The sequence below is a fragment of the Suillus plorans genome (assembly GCF_016647745.1).
Source record: "Suillus plorans strain S12 chromosome Unknown HD556scaffold_2, whole genome shotgun sequence".
Lineage (NCBI taxonomy): Eukaryota > Fungi > Basidiomycota > Agaricomycetes > Boletales > Suillaceae > Suillus > Suillus plorans.
Window position 1 is genome coordinate 1,087,328 of NW_024537386.1, and position 19,043 is coordinate 1,106,370.

A 19,043-nucleotide genomic window follows, 5' to 3' on the forward strand; every position below is an offset into this window, starting at 1 on the left:
TCACTCAATTTTATATGTTTCGACAGCAGCAGTGATTGCTTTCTCTTTTTCCTGGCTGGCAAGTTGCTTTTTCTTGGTCTGAGAATATGGGAACACATCTTTTGGGGGAGAGTGGGTGAGCAGCACGTCGGACACCATTTCCAGTCTTAATAGCGTACAAACCATATATGGCTTATCATGTGTCATAGATGAAATAATTAGTGCTGCCATGGTTCGGTTCAGTCCGGTTCAGAGGGTCTTCAACAAGAACCGAGAACCGGACCAACGGTTCGGTTCGGCGAAATCGTCGAACCCAGAACCGGACCATTGAGAACCGTTCTCAATGGTCCGGTTCGGTTTTTTTTGTGGTCCGAACTCGAACCGAACCGTAAATTTTTCTATAGGTACAGCAAAAAATAATTGACGAAATACTAGCTACACATTGAGTAACTAGTCTAATAAAATTTGCGCGTACCCCTCTGCCTCTGTAGCTGCCGAAAGATGTCCATTACAGTAAGCAGCCTTCATTAGCTGTAGAGCAGAGAAGGTGGATGATGCGAGCGCATTGCGGCGCAAGGTTGATGTGATTCCCCCGCTAGAGAAAGCACGTTCAGAGGGAACCGCACTACCTTGAATCGGTAGATAATCGCGGGCAATACGAGAGAGTGTCGGATACTGTAGCGAGTGTAGCTAATGAATAATGTCAGTTGAGAATGTGTGAATAAAAAAACAACTTACCCCCCACCATGCGACGACATCACCTGTCTCTTCTAACGGCGAAGTAAGATACGAGGTGAGTTCGTGATGGGAATCGCGCATGCGAAGTTCTGCGGCTTGACGTGCCATGACAGCATCACGCATCCAGGACTGGCCATACCGAACAGCTTGCAGTACTGGTGCTTTCGGCGGCACACTGGCTTGTTCTGTGGTAGATGGCAGCGGGGGAGCCTTGTGATACTTATCGAACTACAATGTACATAATTATCAGCCGCTGGTAGAATACATTGAAAAAATAAGACTTACCACGGCTTCAAAACGAGCTCTCCCTCTCGCAACCTTTTCATCAGTCCAGCGGGTCTCTACGTATGCCAACTTGAAGTTAGGGTCCAGAACTGTAGGTACATTAGAAACGGCACTCAAGAAAAAAAACACTACTCACCCAGACAGATGAAATACACATCTGAGTTGCTGGTCTTCTCATAGTATTTCTCCACATTCTTGAGGCCACTCTGGATTGCGTCAGCAATCGATGCGTATGCGGGATCATTTGCCATCGTCTGCCATGTATCGGCAAGACATTCGAGTGTGGGTATCGTGAGCCAGGCTGTGGGATGTGTCGCCGAGGAGAACGACTGTTGCACAGTCGCAGGCTCCTGTAGTTATTATAGCTGTAAGTAAATAAATGAATGAATAAACAAATCAAAAATACCTTGAGGACATTATGAACCAGTCGGATCTTTTTCCAGTCGGCTCGATCGAGTTTGAAGTCGCTGTAAGATTTGTTGCGCAGCGTCAGGACTTTGTGACTCTCGTCAGCAAGGAGAGTAAAACGGTTGACGGCCTGAAAAAAACAAGGCATTAGAGATATTGAAATAAATAAAGACAATGTGCGTTCGTAGTGTTGAGGTGCCTCCGCGAAACATATGCTTGTGTGCTGGTTCACCGGTGTCCCTTATCCAAAATCAAAATTGAATTTAAATTAAAAACAAATAAAAACTTACTTGCACAGCGTACAGACCCATCCCTCAGGGATACGAGTGAATATAGTCCGGATGTCTGCTGTACGATTGCTTTTTGAGACCTAAATGCAAGTGTCAGTGAAGGAAGACAATGATGAAGATACGACGTACAGTTTGACTCGCAGTTTGACTCTCAGCCTCGTCATCATCATCATCAAGCTGGGGGATCAGCTCATCAGAGGATGATTCTCCTGGATCAGGAGCAGCCGAAGGGAGATCTTCATCAGCCGTATCTTCGTCATCAGAGTCCAAAGGTGATATGAATCGCATAGCAACTTTTTTAGACACTGGGTGCTCTGTAGCACTAGATGATGCGCGTGCACGCTTCCTTGTGCCTGAGGATGAAGCAACATTGTCAGCATCACGGATACGAGCTGAGGGCTTGGAAGGGCGGCCAGAGTGCCGAGAGCCTGCAGTGACGGTTGCTGGCGTATGTCCGGTCTTGAGTAGAACTGAGAAGGCATTTTTCTTGGGTTCCGTTGAGGGCACATTGTCGTCAGGGTCGTTTGATGGGACTGGTGGCAAGGGCACATCGTCGTCAGGATCGTTGTAGAACGTGATCTTGGATGCATCCTTGAGGGTGCCATCAGTATTGAGAGCGCAGGAGTCTGACATTTTCAGGGAGACAACTCACAGTTTCGTCGTCACGACCTTGTTTTGTACACAGGGCAGGGAGAAGACATCTGCGCACCACAGAATACTGGTCTCCTAGGAGATCAGTCACAGCAAAAAGCTTGTGGAGGATCATAGCGGCCTAGGGAGATGTAGCTAAACATATGTCAGTTGATTAGACGCTTCAGAGACGAATTAGTTAGTACTCACCTTGAAAAAGGCTAAAGGCAGCCTGATAATACAAATCCTGGTCGAAGTCGAAGGTAGTGCAAATCCCAAAGATCGATCGATCAGATGACGACGACGTCGAAGTAAATGATGGCAAAGTCGACGGTTCGGAACGGTTCGGAACGGTTCGGGTGTCCCAAACCAGAACGGAACCGTTCCGGGATGACCTAGAACCGAGAACCGATTTTCGGTCCGGTTCTGGCTGGTGAGAGAACCACGGACCGAACCACAGAGAACCGGACCAAAAGTCCGGTTCGAACCGTGGTTCTGGACCGGACCACGGCAGCACTAGAAATGATAGTGCACATTTCACAACCTTCCACCGGCATCGCACTGGCAGATGGCCATACACAGTATTCACACTTTCTATTCGATGAAGTTGTTGGCAGATGTTGTGTCCATTGATTTCACAAATTTTGTTGACAAGAATAATTCAATATGGTCTTGTAGCATTGAAATAGTGAGATTTCTGGCACATTTCAACACACAGCACAAGATTGTGAAATATAATTAGGCCAGGCAGGATCATATATAGAAGATGACTACGAGACAACAAAATGTTAGCATACACTTTGGTCAAATATTGTGCGAGTGTTGTGCTATGGGTGTTTGGTTCAAGTGATGGTGGTGGCTCAAGTGCCTGTTATAGACTGTAGATAAATATTTAAAGGAAGTCTCGCATCTCTCCAAAATCATGGTCTATCGTTGTACTATGAGTCTGGCTTCCCGTTGACCATTTGGGATTGGATGCAATTGGCTATGGCATCATTGTAATATTTATGCAGTATCGTCATTGCTCACCACAATGGTGTGTCTATGGAGATACATTGTCAAGAGTTACAATATACTTGCAATATTTACATAGTATGGTCTTGATCACAGTTACAACGTGTCCAGGAAAATAAACTGTCAAAGGTTACAAAATTGATGCAGCATGTCCAGTTCTGATGCTGTACTGGATAGCCCTTCAATAGCTAAAATTCATCACTGAAACTATGTTGTGGTGTTCTTGGAACGTTCACACGGTAGAGTCAATAGGGTTGAATAGACTTAGAGGCTCGAACGAGATAACTGTCCAAACTAAGATGTATTCGGGGGTGAAAGATCAACTGCCCTACAAGTAGATATACTGTATAATTTTGACCTTAGGTTCATCACACTGTTGCAAGCCCGACGAACCTAACCTATTTTTTGTGACAGTCACACGCAAATTCAGCTGACGAACCTAAATGTGTGACACTTTGTATTCATGCGATTTCAAGACATGTTACTGTACTAGTACATACTAATGCTCCTCAAATGCACCATATTGTTTGTTCGTGACACGTCTGCGCTTGCCCCTTCCCAATGGAACGGGTTCCCCATTGGCAGGAACTTCCTCAAAACAATCAGCGGCAGTGTGAACAATCAGTGACCCGTCCAAATCAATTCTGTACCCATCAGGTGCATGCTTCTTTCCTGATGCTACAAACTGCAGGAGAAGCTCCAATGGAGCATCGTCACCTGGTTCCTCTTTGTCGTTGACAGTATCCTCAGGCACAGAGACAGTAGCAGCAGCGTCTTCGCTACTAGCATCAGTAAATTCACATATTTCTTAACACTGCTTTTTTTCGAAAGTTAAAACTTATTTACAACTTATTTACCTTTATTTACTTGATGTGTTGTGTTGGCAAGTCGAAAAGCAGCGCAAAACAAACAAGTACGAAAAAGCACAAATAAGCTGGTAAAAGTAAGTTCAAATACTCCAAGTACAAAAAGTGTAGTAAGTATTATAAGTGTTCATTGCGTCTATAATTGATTAACAAGACGCTAGTTGAGTTCATACCTTCAAAAACAAGTTATTGCGGATGCCGTGTGAGGAGGCGCCAGTGGACTGATGTAGCGCTCAGGGCTGATGCAGCGGTCAAAGCTGAATGAGACGCGGAGGATGTGGAGGCGAATGTGGAGGGCACGGACGCTTCACTGGGGTTCTGGAAAAGACTCAAGGGGAGGCTCTGGTACAAGGATCGAGACGGAACTAAGGTGAGTACTGAACCATCGTCTGTGCAAGTTTCGACTGGGTGTTTTCCATGTGATGTCCTGGGACCTGACCATTAGCAGTGGACTGAGAATTGGAATGAGGACCCACCTATGTCATGCATGGCAGTCAGGATGCTGTCTCGAAGGCGTGGTGATCAGCATATTTATTGACATAGAATGAGCGGAAAGTATCAAGAGAATGATAAAACTTGAGGGAGTGAGGAATGTACTCAGAACCGTAGATAGGTATCAGGTGTGCTGCACAGAAGATGGTATCAATATGAATAACAGCAAGGTTCCTCGAGCCATCCTCATGAAAACTTGGAGTGACCATCCACATGCCAGTATTTTCGTCGGGACAATCACCGATCTTCTCGAACCATTGTATGAGAGCGCATGGATACACTCCTCCAGAGCTGTGTTGAAAAGAAAAGAAACATACGACTCTCGCAACTTCGAGTCCTCGCATCCCTTCAGCATCTGAATCTGTGTTGATGAACACGCAATCATTGCGCAGGTACTGATTCCGCCAGAGTGGACATGCATGGATGTGTTCACATCACATGCCACCAATGCCACTCGGATCACTGGGAGCATAAAACGTTGCGGCAGCAGAGTTGAAGACCATAAGCTTGCCTTCATGTCGAGGCAAGCTAGTAGTTGGGATATCTTCAGGGTTGTGGACATCATCCGGGTTCAGCTGAGAGAACAGAAAGTACCAAATGAGGCATCATAGATCTTGGACATCGACTTCCTGTGCCAATGCTGCTACTGTCTGTGCCCGGTGTCGTTCTGTGTGATACAGTGGTGTGTATTGAGATTAGACATTGCATGAGATTACTTATGAGGAGTTTTGGCGAGTGCTATATGAGCAAGCACCCCTAGATCGTCAACTATTTCACCGTTGTCAGCATCGATCACTGGTTGCGGTTCAACAACGGGGGTATCTGGTTGTGGTGCAATAGCAGGGACGACTTGTTCGTTTTCATCTGCCGTTATATATTGTTGTTGAGTATGTGAGAAGAGGATTAGAGAAAAACCTTAAACAAACTTACCGAGAGTAGCTAAAGTACTTGATAAGATAGTGCCAGTGAGCATCCCTCGCGCCTCAAAGTCCACATAAGATGCTGCGAGCTTATCAAGGCGCTGATTGGTCACAAGCATCTGACCAAGAGCATTGTGCCTGCTCGACCACCGCCAAGGCTCCTTTACCGCCTTGATGTGCTTTGATTCTGTAATTGATGAGCACAGTCCATTAGGGGCGCCGAAGAGTCAGATCATGTCCACATAATGAGTCATTGAGTGCTGGCGGGGGAGTGAGAAGGTGGGAACAACAATATCAAATATCTTGCGGTAATGGTGAAAACGATGAAGAGCGTCTTGAATTTGACTCAAGGTATCTTCGGTAACGACGTTGCACCAGACAAGATAGCAGAATTCCAACAATGTGCGAAACACGTGCACCATGTCTTGAGGTACGTGGCCTTGGATAGCTGGAAGAAATACCTTCATGAGCGCTTTGGAATCATCGCCCGTCCACTGTTTAAAGTCATGGCCTTGAGGAAATCATTGTAGACCAGAGAATGATGCTACAGCAGCGACTCTGACTTATTGTTAGAGAACGTCATTGAGTAAACAAGTGAGATGACATACCTACGATCTATGTCACTCATGATCTCCTCTGATCGTTTGGTCCCATGCACGGCCTTGAGGTACTTCGCTACCCAGTCGACGAGATGGTCTTTGAAAGCACCCTTAATTAGCTGGTGGAGGAGGTCAAACGACAGCAACTCATGAATGTCAGCTCGGGGGAAGTCATTAGTGAATGGCTACACAAAACAGATTAGTCTGGTATTGAAAAATGGCCTGTTCCACTCACGACGAGATCACAAATGAGACCATATTCATCCCACAATATATCCACGTGTAGCTCTTTTATCAAGAAATCAGTATGCTCGTGACAGCGGTACACGCCACCACCATCAAGGTTTGTGTGAACTCCAATACATCTACATGAGTTGTCAGCATGATACTGACTCCAAGTGCCAATACTCACTTCGGGCACCAATGTTTGACAACACAGGATAGCACGAGTTGTTCCTCGTAATCCGCTATGTAGGGTCCTAGACTATATATAACACACCGGAAATGACCATCTCCACAACGCACAACCTCATACTGGGTCATAACAGGTTTTAGGCTGGAGAGAATCGTGGATAGTGAGCTGTGGAATAGCTGGTGGCGAAATATCTGAAATATGACATCTTTAGAATGTTCCTTGTCAGCTGTAACATGCTCAGTTGAGGTATAATAAAATTTAAAACATGAATATACGTACTTTTGGGTATGGCGAGAAAACTGATGATGACAAGAGCATCACGGTGTGCATGCTGCACATTGTTGCGTACATTACCGATCGAGGCATAGAGGGGATAGTATTTGTTGTTACCAGTGCCCACAGAGACAGTAGTCTTGTCACTACCGAGAATGATGGGGACCAAAGCAGATCCGTGTGTTTCTGGGTCTTTCGATATGGTGTCCTTGATGGAATATTAGCTAAATCCCGAGTGATACCAAAAAGAGAGGGAAGACATACTGCCTGTTGCCATGCCCAGTCTCCTGACATGAAGTCTTTCCATCGGCGCATGTCATCCGATGAGCCATGTTCACGAAATGGCACATAGTCTATTTTGTCCTGGTAGGTAGGGTTGGCAAGTATGTTGTGCACCATCGCACGGGGGTCCCTATACCAGACACTGCATTTCAGAAAAAAATGCAGACAGACCAAGCTGCTATGCGCGCTGATGCACCAAAGCCTGCTCATCCCTGCCCACGCCCCGTCAAAAAGGCTGTCAAAGCTGCAGAGACCTCGAACTTGACTGTGGCCAAGGATGGAGCTGTTAGCGCTAATGGCAAGGGCGGTAGGGCTGGAGGTAAATTAGCAGCCGGTGACATTGAACATCCTGAGAGTGATGCAGAGGAGGAAGAGGAAGGGAAGGTGCGACTGCTGGGGCCACCCAAAAAGAAGGGCAAGAGGACAGTGTTGCCAGTGAAGACACCAGTGAGAGATGCAATCGAAGCCACGGGTGTTGACATCTTGATGGACGAATCAACGATGGCACGTGATGACGACAAGAAGTTTGATGATGTGTAAGGCATTTATTATTCCTTCTTAACTATGATACACCATCTGACAGAAACGGTTCTTTTCTTTTTCAATTTAATGGTTCATGATAATGATAGCATACCATGTTCCAAAATTTTTGGTCTTGCTGTCCAGTGTATCCACGGTTGGAGGTCGAATATTCCTGAGGACAGTGGTTCAAAGCCAATCTCCGACTTGAAGATCAGACCATTTCCTGTGCCTTCCGACTTTTCTAGTACTGCTCCCTCCTCTAAACTCACTAGGGGGACCACTATCAGTAGCAGTGGCGCCCCGCTCACACCTATCAATACTATTGCCGATGCTGGGGCTAGTAATGTGGCAGATCATTTTACGACCCTGTTTGCAGACGACGATTTGGCAGAATCAGACGAGCGTTCTCAAGCCCTTACCCGTATGTCCAAACCAAAGACTGCTCAGGTGAGTTTGATTATCTAGTTCTTTTTTTTTGATGTGTTAACTGCATCACCAGAGCATCAACATCTCTTTCAAGGTCCCTGATACTTCAGTACAAACGAACTTAGCCTATCGCAATGCCAATCTGATTCCCCAACAGCACGACACAATTCAGCCTGACATCATTGCGGACAAAGACAATGAAATGAATGCTGACGCAGCTCCCCCAGTAGTAACTTCGCTCGTCGACTACACATCTGACACTGATAGGGAATCTGATCTCGAACCTCCTCCTTCTACACAGGTTCCCAAAGGATATTATGATGCTGACATCCGTCGAGCTGCAGCTCTCGCTCAAACTCAAACTCAAACATCCTACTCTACCATTCCAATGACAAGTGTCAAGCGCAAGCTCGCAGATATGGAGGATGGCTTGACTGATGACGCGATCGAGGATGACCGGATTGAGGATGACTGGATTGAGGATGACCTCATGGTCGATGATGACTTTATGGACGATCATGCCTTTGTGATCGAGGAAGATTCATCTGAAGTCGAATTTGTGGGTCACACCAAGCCCATAGTCAAGACCGAATCTGAACCAGTATCCTTGCGGGTCACTTCCACGGTAGTATGCTTCAGTAATTAATGTTTAAATTATACTGACTACGAATTTTGTAGACTAATGTTGGCATCAAACATAAAGGTCCCATGGCAAAGCGGGCAAAACCTTCCATCGCACACACTCACAGTCTTTCCAGCATTTCGAGCATCACTTCTGGTGTCACAAACGTTGCACAGGTGGAGATCCTCCCCCGTGCTGCTTACAGGATCAAACATCTTCCTGGAGGTCCTCAGGCAGTGGCTAGGTGGAGTGCTGTGTTCATCCCTACTCTTATTTCTGCCATTGGAGATCAAGATGAAGTCTGGGGCCATCTTGAGTCAGAGACAACTCTCTGCGCCACTATGCAGGATGCCTGGGATGTGGTTTACGAGGATATACTGCACACGGTCACTACTGATGGACCTGTTATGGCCCTAGTAAGTGATTTTTGACGCAATTCATAGTATCTGATCTTTTTTTCTTAGGCCACCCAGCGGCTATCAGAGTGGTGCAATGGCATCGGATCTACTGCTGTTTCCGTACTCACACACTTCATGTCATTGCAGGCTGATATCGAGACTGACCAAGACCGCAAAGACTTTGCCAACAACTTACTCTCCGGGCTAGGATTCCTGTACAGGAGCGCCACAGAGGATGGTCATCTCAAGCAACCCTTTCAGTCAGAACTCCTCATACAGGTCCTTGTACAGCACAGATGCACTATGTTGGGCGCTGTTGATAGCCACAGGAAGATCACACATGCAAAGGGCGCTCTTAGTCTTGCCACTGCGGCGGCATGTATATTCACTTTCTCGTCGTATCACAACTAACATATTTCTCATGTTTCAGATGGAACGTGCCCTCAAGCTTATCGGGCTCGATAACACGCTCATCAGCGAATTGGAAGTCAACAGTAGAGGCAAGGCTGTCAAGATCCCCCACAGTTTGAACAAAGCATTGGGCAAGACTAGCAATGCTCGAAAGGCCTTCTCAGACACCAACTATGGCATGGCAACCAGGGGTTACATGAAGTCCATCAACCGCATGAAAGAGTCAGTCCTCCGAGACGTCTGGGAATGCACGAAGGACATCGCTGCAAAGAGGCGTGGTGTGCCCCTCATTCCAGATGAGGATTCTGAGGATGAGCGTGCGCTCATCTTCGATATCTGGTACTGTTCTTTTTTATTGTTTTCTAGCATCTCGTGACTGATGGTTTTTGGTGCTACTTTTTGTTTTATAGAGTCAGTACTACTACTAGTATACCCACCTGCATCTCTGCCGAGTTGTTGCCGCTACTGGCATGTACTACTACTTGTCGTGTTACTATTTGCTTTATTATGCATGTTTGAGGTCTCTTTTTTGCTACTTACCAGTACTTTCATATTGCTTTCCCTCCTTTTTTTCACTTAATCTACTTATCACTCGGCGAAATGCAATGTTTTGTGGTCATTTTCATCTCAACAAGTGCGAAATAAGTGTGAAATAAGTGTGAAATAAGTCACAATAAGTATTGCTACTTGCATTGTAGGAATACTACTAGTAAGTGCAAAATAATTGTCAAAAAAGTCAAAATAAAGTTGGAAAAAGTTGAAGTCAAGAGGAGGCACCTGCTTTTTCGACTTATAATCGTCTTGTGGCAAGTTCACGGCAAGTTGATATCACCATTCTTATGAATGGCTTTTCCGCTCCTTTTTGGGAAATATCCGGCGGCAAGTTGCAAAAAAGGAAGGTCAAGAAATGTGTGAATTTACTGATGACTAGTACTGTAGAGATATGACACTAGGTTCATCACAGGTCACAGCCATCAACGAATCGAACCTATTTAGTGTGACTGTCACACCAAATTTTTGGGAGCCGAAGCTAATTTGTGACATGTTGTAAAAACATATGGAAAAACATATGAAAAAAAACAATGTTTAGTTAGATTCTACCTGTTTCTTCTCAACTTTACAATACGACATGAAGCAGACAAGAAGCCTTGATGAGTACAAGGTGCAGCAATCACAATTCATGAAGCTATTTTTTGTGCAGTCACAGGTCACATGGACATTCGAACCTGTGACACTTGGTGTGACATTGTCACACATCGCACGTGACGAAGCTAGTGTCGAATCTCTACAGTAGTAACAGGTTGACTTGGACAACGTGATTGGATGTGCTCCCACATGTCTGGAGCTGTTCATGGCAAGTCGCAAAGTGTGCAACGTGCTTCAACACTTGTCAGGCTGTCAAACAAGAGGTTGAATGAGCTGTCAATCCCAGCTGTGCAGAGCGAGAAAGCCTGCCAGTGCACCCCATGTTAGTGGCCAAAATCAAATGACGAAATTCGATCTTACTTGTTGTATGATGGCAGGCTTATTGATGAGCTTGAAGGCTTCGACAAACCATTGGACAGAACGATCACAAAGTGTTGGTTTTGTCACGTCAAGTTGAATATTGCCTGGGATCTTTCCAGCTGTGAGTTGAGATACTGTTTCCGAAACAATGTCGCTGTGCTGCAGCTCCTTGATAGCCAGCTTGAGTGGGCATTGAATGCCAACATCACAGGGCTGTGCAACACCAGTTGTGCCTGCAGGAACAAAATGGTAACAGATCCAATCATAGTTGGCATCCAGCCAGGTGCGAAATGCAATAGAGCGATGAACAACCCAGCAATCGAGCTGCAGGATACATGGTTGATCAAGCGGGACACCTCACTGCTGTTTCTTCTCCATCCAGAATGGTACTAGGATCCCGATAATGTAGGTACACATGGTCTGGAATGTGGCCCAGTATGTGTCTGTGTTTGAGAATACGAATTGAAAGTTCATGTCGAGCACTTCATCGTAAGATGGTGCATTGGATGATGGAAGGGACCATTTTGATTTGCCGTCGTAAACAATATGGAAGGGGAGAAGATCACCGCCTGCAGATATCCCAGTGAGAAGAGTACAGGCACGTTTCTCTTCCTGACCAACAATAGCAACTTGTTTCGAGCCGATCAGCTCGTATGTACTGCCACCTGCAGGCTGGTACACAATGTTGGTTTGGTCGATATTGATGAGAAACTCTGGATGTGTGATAACATCGTCGCAGATTGTGAGAGTGAGTCGAAGAAACTGCTCTAAGCAGACATTGTCAATGTTGGGAGGCAGCTTTTGTGCTGCGCGAGTTCCTTTGCACATGGTGTACTGCAGCTGATCATACAGAAATGTCTGCACCCATGAGTCTGAACATTTGAACACAGAGCCATCTTTTGCTTTCACAGTGAAAATGGCTGGTAAGTCATGGCGAAGAACACCAACAATGATACCTCGACAACGAGAAGTGCTGAGTGCGACACCAACTTGGCAAAGTGTGCGTATTTGGTGGACAATTTTCTTCACAGTGTCAGGATAGGGTGTAAGGATACTTGTTCATGTGACGACACCTGATGCCAGGTTGCCCCTCTTTGCACGTTCTACAACCCTGTCTTTCCACCTTGGATGTGATCCTGTGCGATCAATCCAACGACCAACAACTTGGGGCGTGAGAGACCGACAACGTGAATCTAGTTGTCGTGCATGATAACATATGGCATGGGGTGACATCATGAGTCCAGCACTGAGACTTGCTGCTTTGAGAATCATTGGCCAAAAGATAGGGCTTTGCCAGTTGACGTGTTGAGCATCAACTGGGCTGCGAACTCATTTTTGACCAGCATGCGATGATTTTTTTACTCGGTGAAGCTCCTCTGTCATATCCCGCGTTCCGGACCCGGACCTATCACACACATCATTTCCGGAAGTCCGGATCTGACCCGCGTCTAACTTCCATGCCTTATCCCTTTGTACATTCCTACTCCAGTTAGACTATATCATTTTCCGTACCTCATTTCATTTCCGCCTTTATTTTCATCTGTTCTAATCTCCGGGTTCATTTACTATTTTCTGATAGACTAGTGTTTGACTTTTCTATACGCTCTGTCCACAGCTTTGTATAGCTTCGGACTGCGCATCTCTGTTCTCCGAGAAGTCCTCAGTAGTATATAAACCCTGTAGAATCTATGTACATCCTTAGTTCGAATATCATCTTAGACTCTGCTCATTCTCTCCTCCGTCCGACTTGAGTTTCTCTCTCGTCGACCTCCGCTCGTCTTAGGATCGATTCCTATAGACTTGTCACCTCCGCCTCTACCTCTGGTAGTCCTCCGCTGTTTCCTTTCTAGTTCGGACTTCATCCGGATTAGTCTTATCTCTTGTTCCCAAATGTCCGCCGGAATTCCCGCGCATCGGACATCGGACTCCGGAACATCGCCCGACGCCCTCCGGACATCATCCGGTAACCTTCAGACATCGTTCGATAGCCTTCGGAAGTTAGGGGCGCAGTGCATGAGCTGAAGCCAAGCCCTTCGGATCCGACCCTTGAGCACGTTCTTAACAGTGAAGCTCCTCCTTGACCGAACAATGGGGGCGTGAGAGCTCCGCAAGAGACTGGCTTGATTGGAGAGCAGATGTATCAGGATCTGACTTGGAGTGAACTTGGGTGTCGTTTTCAGAGGCTGACCGTTTCAACTGCAAGTGTATACATTAACATGCGTGTTCTATTGATGACATTATCAAAAACACAAACCTCTTTTGCACGAGCTCGGTGTGCACGCTGGCGGTCCCTGTCATTTATACACTTCTGGTGTTTACGCTCAGCATCCTTAAGTGCTCTTGAAAATTTGATGTTGTGTTGCTTGTCTTTGTGCTTGAGGTCACACTGATGGATATCAGCAAGATAATCCTCATGCGAGACGATGCTGAAGTGCTTGAGGAGTCCCGTCTTGGGCTCAGAAGGTGAGACACGATAATTAAGTGTGATTTTCGGACGCGACTTGAGAGACTTGAGAGCTGTGGCCTGAGACTGCAGAGGGGGCAAAGAAGGTGTCGGGGATGGAGAGCGTGAGTAGGAAGTTGTGTGAGACAAACAGGGTGATGAAGGAGAGTAGTCTGACATATATACATCATTGTCCTCATTGTCCTCGGAAAAGTGACCATGGAGGAGGAATATGAGCTCCTGCATGTGAAGCAGGTCCTTTTTATCATCTGTAAACAGAGGGGTGTCAAAGAGCTGGTGACGTATGATATTTATCATGGCAATTGCACACGAGTATGCATCTTCTTGGTGGCCATGAGGAAGTTCCGCGCCTTTCGAAAATGATGTAAAGCCATGCTCGTGCAGCCACTTTTGAATTAAATCAACATCCTCTCTCGGCCATGTCCAACCCAAAGAATCACCGTAACATATTTCTCTGTTTTTCGCATCCACCAAAAAAACTGTCCAGTGTACGTCATTGATATTGATGGGAAAAATAACAGACGTGAGCTTTCCATCACATAACAAATCACCGAGTTCACAGATCCTCGTGAAGCCCCTGTCAAACATGTATTGAGACCATCGCTTTGCATCATAGCGCAATGTCTTCCCAAACGTCAACTCTTCAACAACTGTTGTCTTGTGGAGATGAGTGTCAGACTGAATGCGATGTGAGATCTCATTGACCATGGCATCAACAAAGTGGCCTTTCATTGGTGTCGAGTCAAGGAATTCAGCAAGATCCAATGTCTGAAGGAATGCTCCAGGACCTTGCAATGCTGTGTCCCATCCAAGAGTCTGCAATGCGCAAGATATTTTATCAATTGCAGCAGCAAGCTCGATATCAGGACTACCAAGGCCACAGCGTGCCAACCAATTATGTGCGAGAGACCATGTTTGCTTTGAGGCAACTGCATGGCCTACATCATACCAATAGGTAAGGACCCAGCATGGCAAATTGCCTGGAAAATGTGGGTCGCACATGGACTTTGCTCCGTCATGTACAGCCTGTTCGAATGTGTCCAGAAGTCGAGATGACAAATGGAGAGGTGGGATGGAGTGTTGGAAGAAGCTGCTAGCAAAATTGGAGGTATTGCATTCGACGGAGGAGAAAAACTTGCAGGTATCGAGTTCAGTGAGTGCAGGATCAAAATCAGGAAGAGTTGGTGTGGAGTCGACAAGAACAGAGACAGGGAGGCTCGAGAGAGGAATGAAATATGTGTAATGGGGAGGTAATTTGAGGAGGCGATCCTTCTGTTCTGCAGAAATGACGCTAGGAATATCAACATCGTGTGAGATTGTGGGCACATCTGAAGCTGGATTGCTGTGAGGAAACATGAGTAATTGGTAGCAAAGACACAAACTGTGTGACACACACCTATAAATGAGCCAGAATTGAGCTGAGTATTGCCCACCCAAATGGCAGACTTCAAGCCAACACAGAAGTAGTGTGAATCCTTGCAAGTCTAAAGGCATCGCTGGAGCCAATGCCGGTGGTCGGTGACTTGACAAAGCTATTTTAGGTTGTGTCACATGTCATGATGGTCGACGAACATGCTACAAATGATTACATAATGTGGGGGCGAATTTTCCACGAACCTAAGGTCGAAATTATACAGTACTTCAGTTTATATACTGTAGGGTAAGAATGCTGTGGAAAACAATGGAACAAAGGTAAATGAGTAACTAAAGAATGTGATGAGAAGGAATATCGGTTGCCAACATCAATGAGTAGATGTTGGCTTTTGACGAGCATTACATACACCCTCCAGGTCCTCTAAATGAGAGGACCTTTCTTCAGGTGATGCGAGTTCCTTTAGTTCTTGCGTGTTGGCCCAATGGACGCAAAGGCAGCTGAGAGAAGGACCAAGGTAAGTACATTAACTATCAATATACCAATAAGAATGAGTCTACTGAAAATGTCTTTGGTGGTGACATCTGGCATCCGCGAAGCCTGTTTGAGGTCGAGCTGCTCGGCAGCTGCGATAATTTCCTCTATGTCAGGCCCGGGGTCTGTCGCTGGTACAATACGTGCAGGAGCAGGAGCTAGGATGGTAGCAGCATTGCTGTTGACCTCAGCAATGACCTGAGCTGTGGTGTGGGGCTTAGGCCAATGACTATGGACCAGCCGTTCACGAGGGTAGTAGTTGGGGTGTGAGGAGCGGAACGATGGACCTGACACTGAGTTACGGTGGTCCAGTGTGAGGTTATGGCTGCGATGGCCGTATCGTCTGAGCTCACGAGCACGCTCAGCTCGAATCTCCTGGTCAAAAGTATGAGCTTCCTTTCGCGTAGCAAGCTCCTCTGGGTAAAAGGAACAGAGGTGAGTGGGGGTGCGGAATGTATCATCGCGGGTGTGCTCACTGGCTTGAGCTTCCGCCCTAAAGAATCACATGAATGCCCCTAGGGCATCCACATCTTTGTCAGGCCAATGTGGAGGGTCGAAACGCCCTTCACAGCCTCTTCAACCTTGGCCAGGTCGGCCTCTCCCAGCCCGGATAGACCTATGGGTCTGGGTGTGCTCTCCGGGCTCACGACGAGCGGGTGATATGTCGATGAGCATGGCATCATTGGAGGGAGGAGTTGAGGGAGCTGGCATGAGGGGAAGACGGCGGTAGAGGTTGGTACACTGCTCACTCATTAAATAAGGGTCAGAGGACTCGCTTAGAATGAATTGGCTGGCGAGATCAGACAACATTAAGTCTGTGACGCCAAAGACAATATCTCGGGCCTTAAAAAAAGGTTCTGTGAGGCAAACGGGGATAGAGTTTGATGAGGTCGAAATTTTTCTCAGCAAGTGAGATATGCCTGGGACACCCAGGGCTTCGAGGTACTGGGTGAGAGCCTCTAGACGTGATATCTGGTGGTAGGGTAGCCACACTCTATCGCCAGTAGAATACTTGACTTCAAATAACACGTCAGAGCCAACACCTTGGTGATTGGAAATTCTAGATACTGACCACTCCTCTAGGTGTCCAATATCGGACGCGTGTTCCAGCTGTCACCCTGGGAAACGACAGTCATCATTGGGGACGTGGAGACAAAGGAGGTGGGCGTGAAATGCTGGATGTATCCCTCGTTGCTTAAGTTGTGATGGGAGGTCTAAGAGGAAGGAGTTATTCTTGTAATTGTCAATAATGTGATACGGGCCGATATACTTAGGCGCAAGTTTTCTGGCCCGTCCTTTTGGTAATGATAGGTTCTCCATTGATAAGTATACAAGGTCTCCTTTCACAAAAGGGGACTCTAGTCGTTTACGGTTGGCAGCTGTGGTGTTTTTGACGTGGGAGGCTATGATGGAGTCATGAGCACTCATAATAGCGTCTTTCATTCGCTGGGCAAAGACATGTACTCCGGGGAACTTGGAATTAGTGTTCCAAATGAGTGGGGGTGGGAGTCTGCCATAGTTAAGTACAAATGGTGTGTCATATCCCATATATTCACGCTTCTCTTCCGGACTTTGGACTCTTAGATCCGGTCCGGTCTGATGCATAGATCCGCGTCTGATCCGATATCCGATAAGCTTCTTAATTCATTTCCTGTTCATATAACGTTAAACACAGCCTATTTGGTATTTCCTCTTCCCGGTGTCTCGGTTATACTTATTACCGGTATGATTACTGATCCGTTATCCTATGCTTCATTTCCGACTCGCGTTTGATAAGCTTTGCATATGCTTCATACATAGCCTTGGACCTTTGCTTATTGATCCTTCCGTTATCCTCTTAGTATATAAACCCGTGTATATTTCCTGTAGTACCTCAGTTCAAATATCATCTTAGTTTGTCCTCTTTCTGTCCTCCGGACTTGAGTCTAAACAACTCTTGTCAATCTCTGAGACTTCGGATCGATTCCGATAGTCTACGTCTCCGCCTCTATCTTCGGATAGTCTATACTCTGTTTGTTTCTAGTCCGGATCCGTCTGGATTAGTCTTATACGCGTTTCCGATATCCGGAAGTCATCCAGATATAACTACGAGACTCGTCTGAACCTTCGGACGTGTTATCGTTAAGTCTTTGAAATAAGGGACAGTACTTGGGAAAGGGGCACAGCGTACGAGCTGAGGCCGAAGTCCTTCGGATCCGATCCTACGACCTTAACATGGTTGATACTTAGTGGTCTCAGAGCATGCGGAATTGAGAGCAAATTCAATGGTGGGCAGCTTGATGGCCTAGTCTCGTTGGTTGGGAGATGTCATCTGGTGCAGCATTTGCATAATGGTTTGATTGGCGCGTTCGGTTGCCCCGTCAGATTGAGGGTGAAATGAGGTGGACATTCTGAATTCAACACCTGTGAGCTGGTGGAAGTGTTGCCAAAATGTGCTGTGAATAACGTGTCATGATCACTAACGATGTTGGCGGGCATACCATGATGTTTATATACCAGATTGAACATGACCTTGGTGATATCTTTCGCTCTATACATTTGTTTAGTTGCGGCTAAGTGGACCATTGAGGTGAGGTGGTCAATGGCGACTAGGATCATATCAAACACACTGAGTAGCGTTTTGGACTCAGGTAGGGGGCCAATGAAGTCTATACCAATTGTCTCCCATGGGCGTGTTGGAACTTCCAATGTTTCCAGGAGTCCATAGGGTTGGTGATTAGACGGCTTTGAGACTTGGCACATTGGACATGACTCACAAAAGGCGTGGACGTCAGCTATCATGCTCTTCCACCACACACTTTTGTGAAGGTAAAGCAGCGTCTTCGAGGGTCCTAAGTGAGCTAGAATGGAGTGTGCGTGCGAGATCATGATCTCGTGAGCCCGTCTGGGGCCAATCTTAATATCTGGTATGCATAGGGTACGTTTTCCGTTGTTTCTCAGGAAAATTTGACCACCACTCACTTCGAAGTTTTTAAATGCTCTTGGGTTCTCCATGACTTTAGTGAAGAACATGTCTTCGTGGTAATGGTTCGCAACTGACTCGTTAATGTCGATAGTCAGGTTGCCAAGATTAATGATCTCAGTCAATGTGGGGTAGGACTCGACGTTTGGGTTAATAGAAGGAGGGTAGGGTGCACGGTCAGTCTGCACAGCTTGTAGGTCCTTATTTGCGCCATTGACATCGCTTACTTCAGCATTTGTGACAGTTTGGTGTTGGACCGCGTCATTTAGGTTCTGGGTTCCCGTGACGTCATTGCTTATGTCATCAGGTTTGTTCTGTAATTGTCCAGACCGTCCAACTTCTATGCTTACGTCATGTTGTAGGCTCTTGTTTACTGGTAAGTTGCACCTGTCTTTGTCCTTATTGCTAATTGTCTTTACGCCAGTCACCTTTCTGTCCTCCGGTGATATCCCGGTCTACTGAGTTGCTAGCTTGCAGCTGGTCTGTATGGCCTGTGCCCTCGGTGTCCCTCTTTTTAAGGGATCTCATGTCGTCCGCCGGGTTAAGCAATCTCATGTCGCTTGCCGGTTTAAGGGACCTCATGTCGTGCTTGGTGAGTGGTTCTCTGGATGGCTCACCCTTACTGATGCCCTGTT

The 19,043-nt window shown here is 46.4% G+C and overlaps 5 protein-coding genes across 5 annotated transcripts; 1 reads left to right on the plus strand and 4 right to left on the minus strand.

Moving 5' to 3' along the window:
• HD556DRAFT_1303088 (ribonuclease H-like domain-containing protein) lies at nt 1-2,887 on the minus strand (the record flags this gene model as incomplete). Its single annotated transcript, XM_041299577.1, has 10 exons — nt 1-145; nt 455-669; nt 718-945; nt 1,003-1,091; nt 1,139-1,352; nt 1,409-1,507; nt 1,830-2,291; nt 2,353-2,472; nt 2,541-2,562; nt 2,781-2,887. 10 exons carry the CDS (start codon nt 2,885-2,887, stop codon nt 1-3), a joined length of 1,701 nt encoding a protein of 566 aa, XP_041167150.1.
• A 1,817-nt stretch (nt 2,888-4,704) lies between these two features.
• On the minus strand, nt 4,705-7,828 carry HD556DRAFT_1428722 (uncharacterized protein; the record flags this gene model as incomplete). Its single annotated transcript, XM_041304740.1, has 14 exons — nt 4,705-5,063; nt 5,148-5,277; nt 5,457-5,566; nt 5,651-5,801; nt 5,865-6,133; nt 6,155-6,180; nt 6,231-6,406; nt 6,457-6,586; nt 6,634-6,862; nt 6,916-7,117; nt 7,174-7,321; nt 7,412-7,504; nt 7,765-7,787; nt 7,826-7,828. 14 exons carry the CDS (start codon nt 7,826-7,828, stop codon nt 4,705-4,707), a joined length of 2,049 nt encoding a protein of 682 aa, XP_041167151.1.
• A 1,761-nt stretch (nt 7,829-9,589) lies between these two features.
• On the plus strand, nt 9,590-9,946 carry HD556DRAFT_1224452 (uncharacterized protein; the record flags this gene model as incomplete). The annotated part of the gene is made up of 1 exon (XM_041296955.1): nt 9,590-9,946. The coding sequence occupies one exon, from the start codon at nt 9,590-9,592 to the stop codon at nt 9,944-9,946; it is 357 nt and encodes a 118-aa protein (XP_041167152.1).
• A 3,188-nt stretch (nt 9,947-13,134) lies between these two features.
• HD556DRAFT_1436623 (uncharacterized protein) lies at nt 13,135-15,034 on the minus strand (the record flags this gene model as incomplete). Its single annotated transcript, XM_041305589.1, has 3 exons — nt 13,135-13,272; nt 13,331-14,882; nt 14,937-15,034. 3 exons carry the CDS (start codon nt 15,032-15,034, stop codon nt 13,135-13,137), a joined length of 1,788 nt encoding a protein of 595 aa, XP_041167153.1.
• Nucleotides 15,035-15,374: 340 nt separating this feature from the next.
• HD556DRAFT_1436624 (uncharacterized protein) lies at nt 15,375-16,126 on the minus strand (the record flags this gene model as incomplete). The annotated part of the gene is made up of 2 exons (XM_041305590.1): nt 15,375-15,939; nt 15,975-16,126. The coding sequence occupies 2 exons, from the start codon at nt 16,124-16,126 to the stop codon at nt 15,375-15,377; spliced, it is 717 nt and encodes a 238-aa protein (XP_041167154.1).
• Between the last annotated feature and the right edge of the window lie 2,917 nt (nt 16,127-19,043).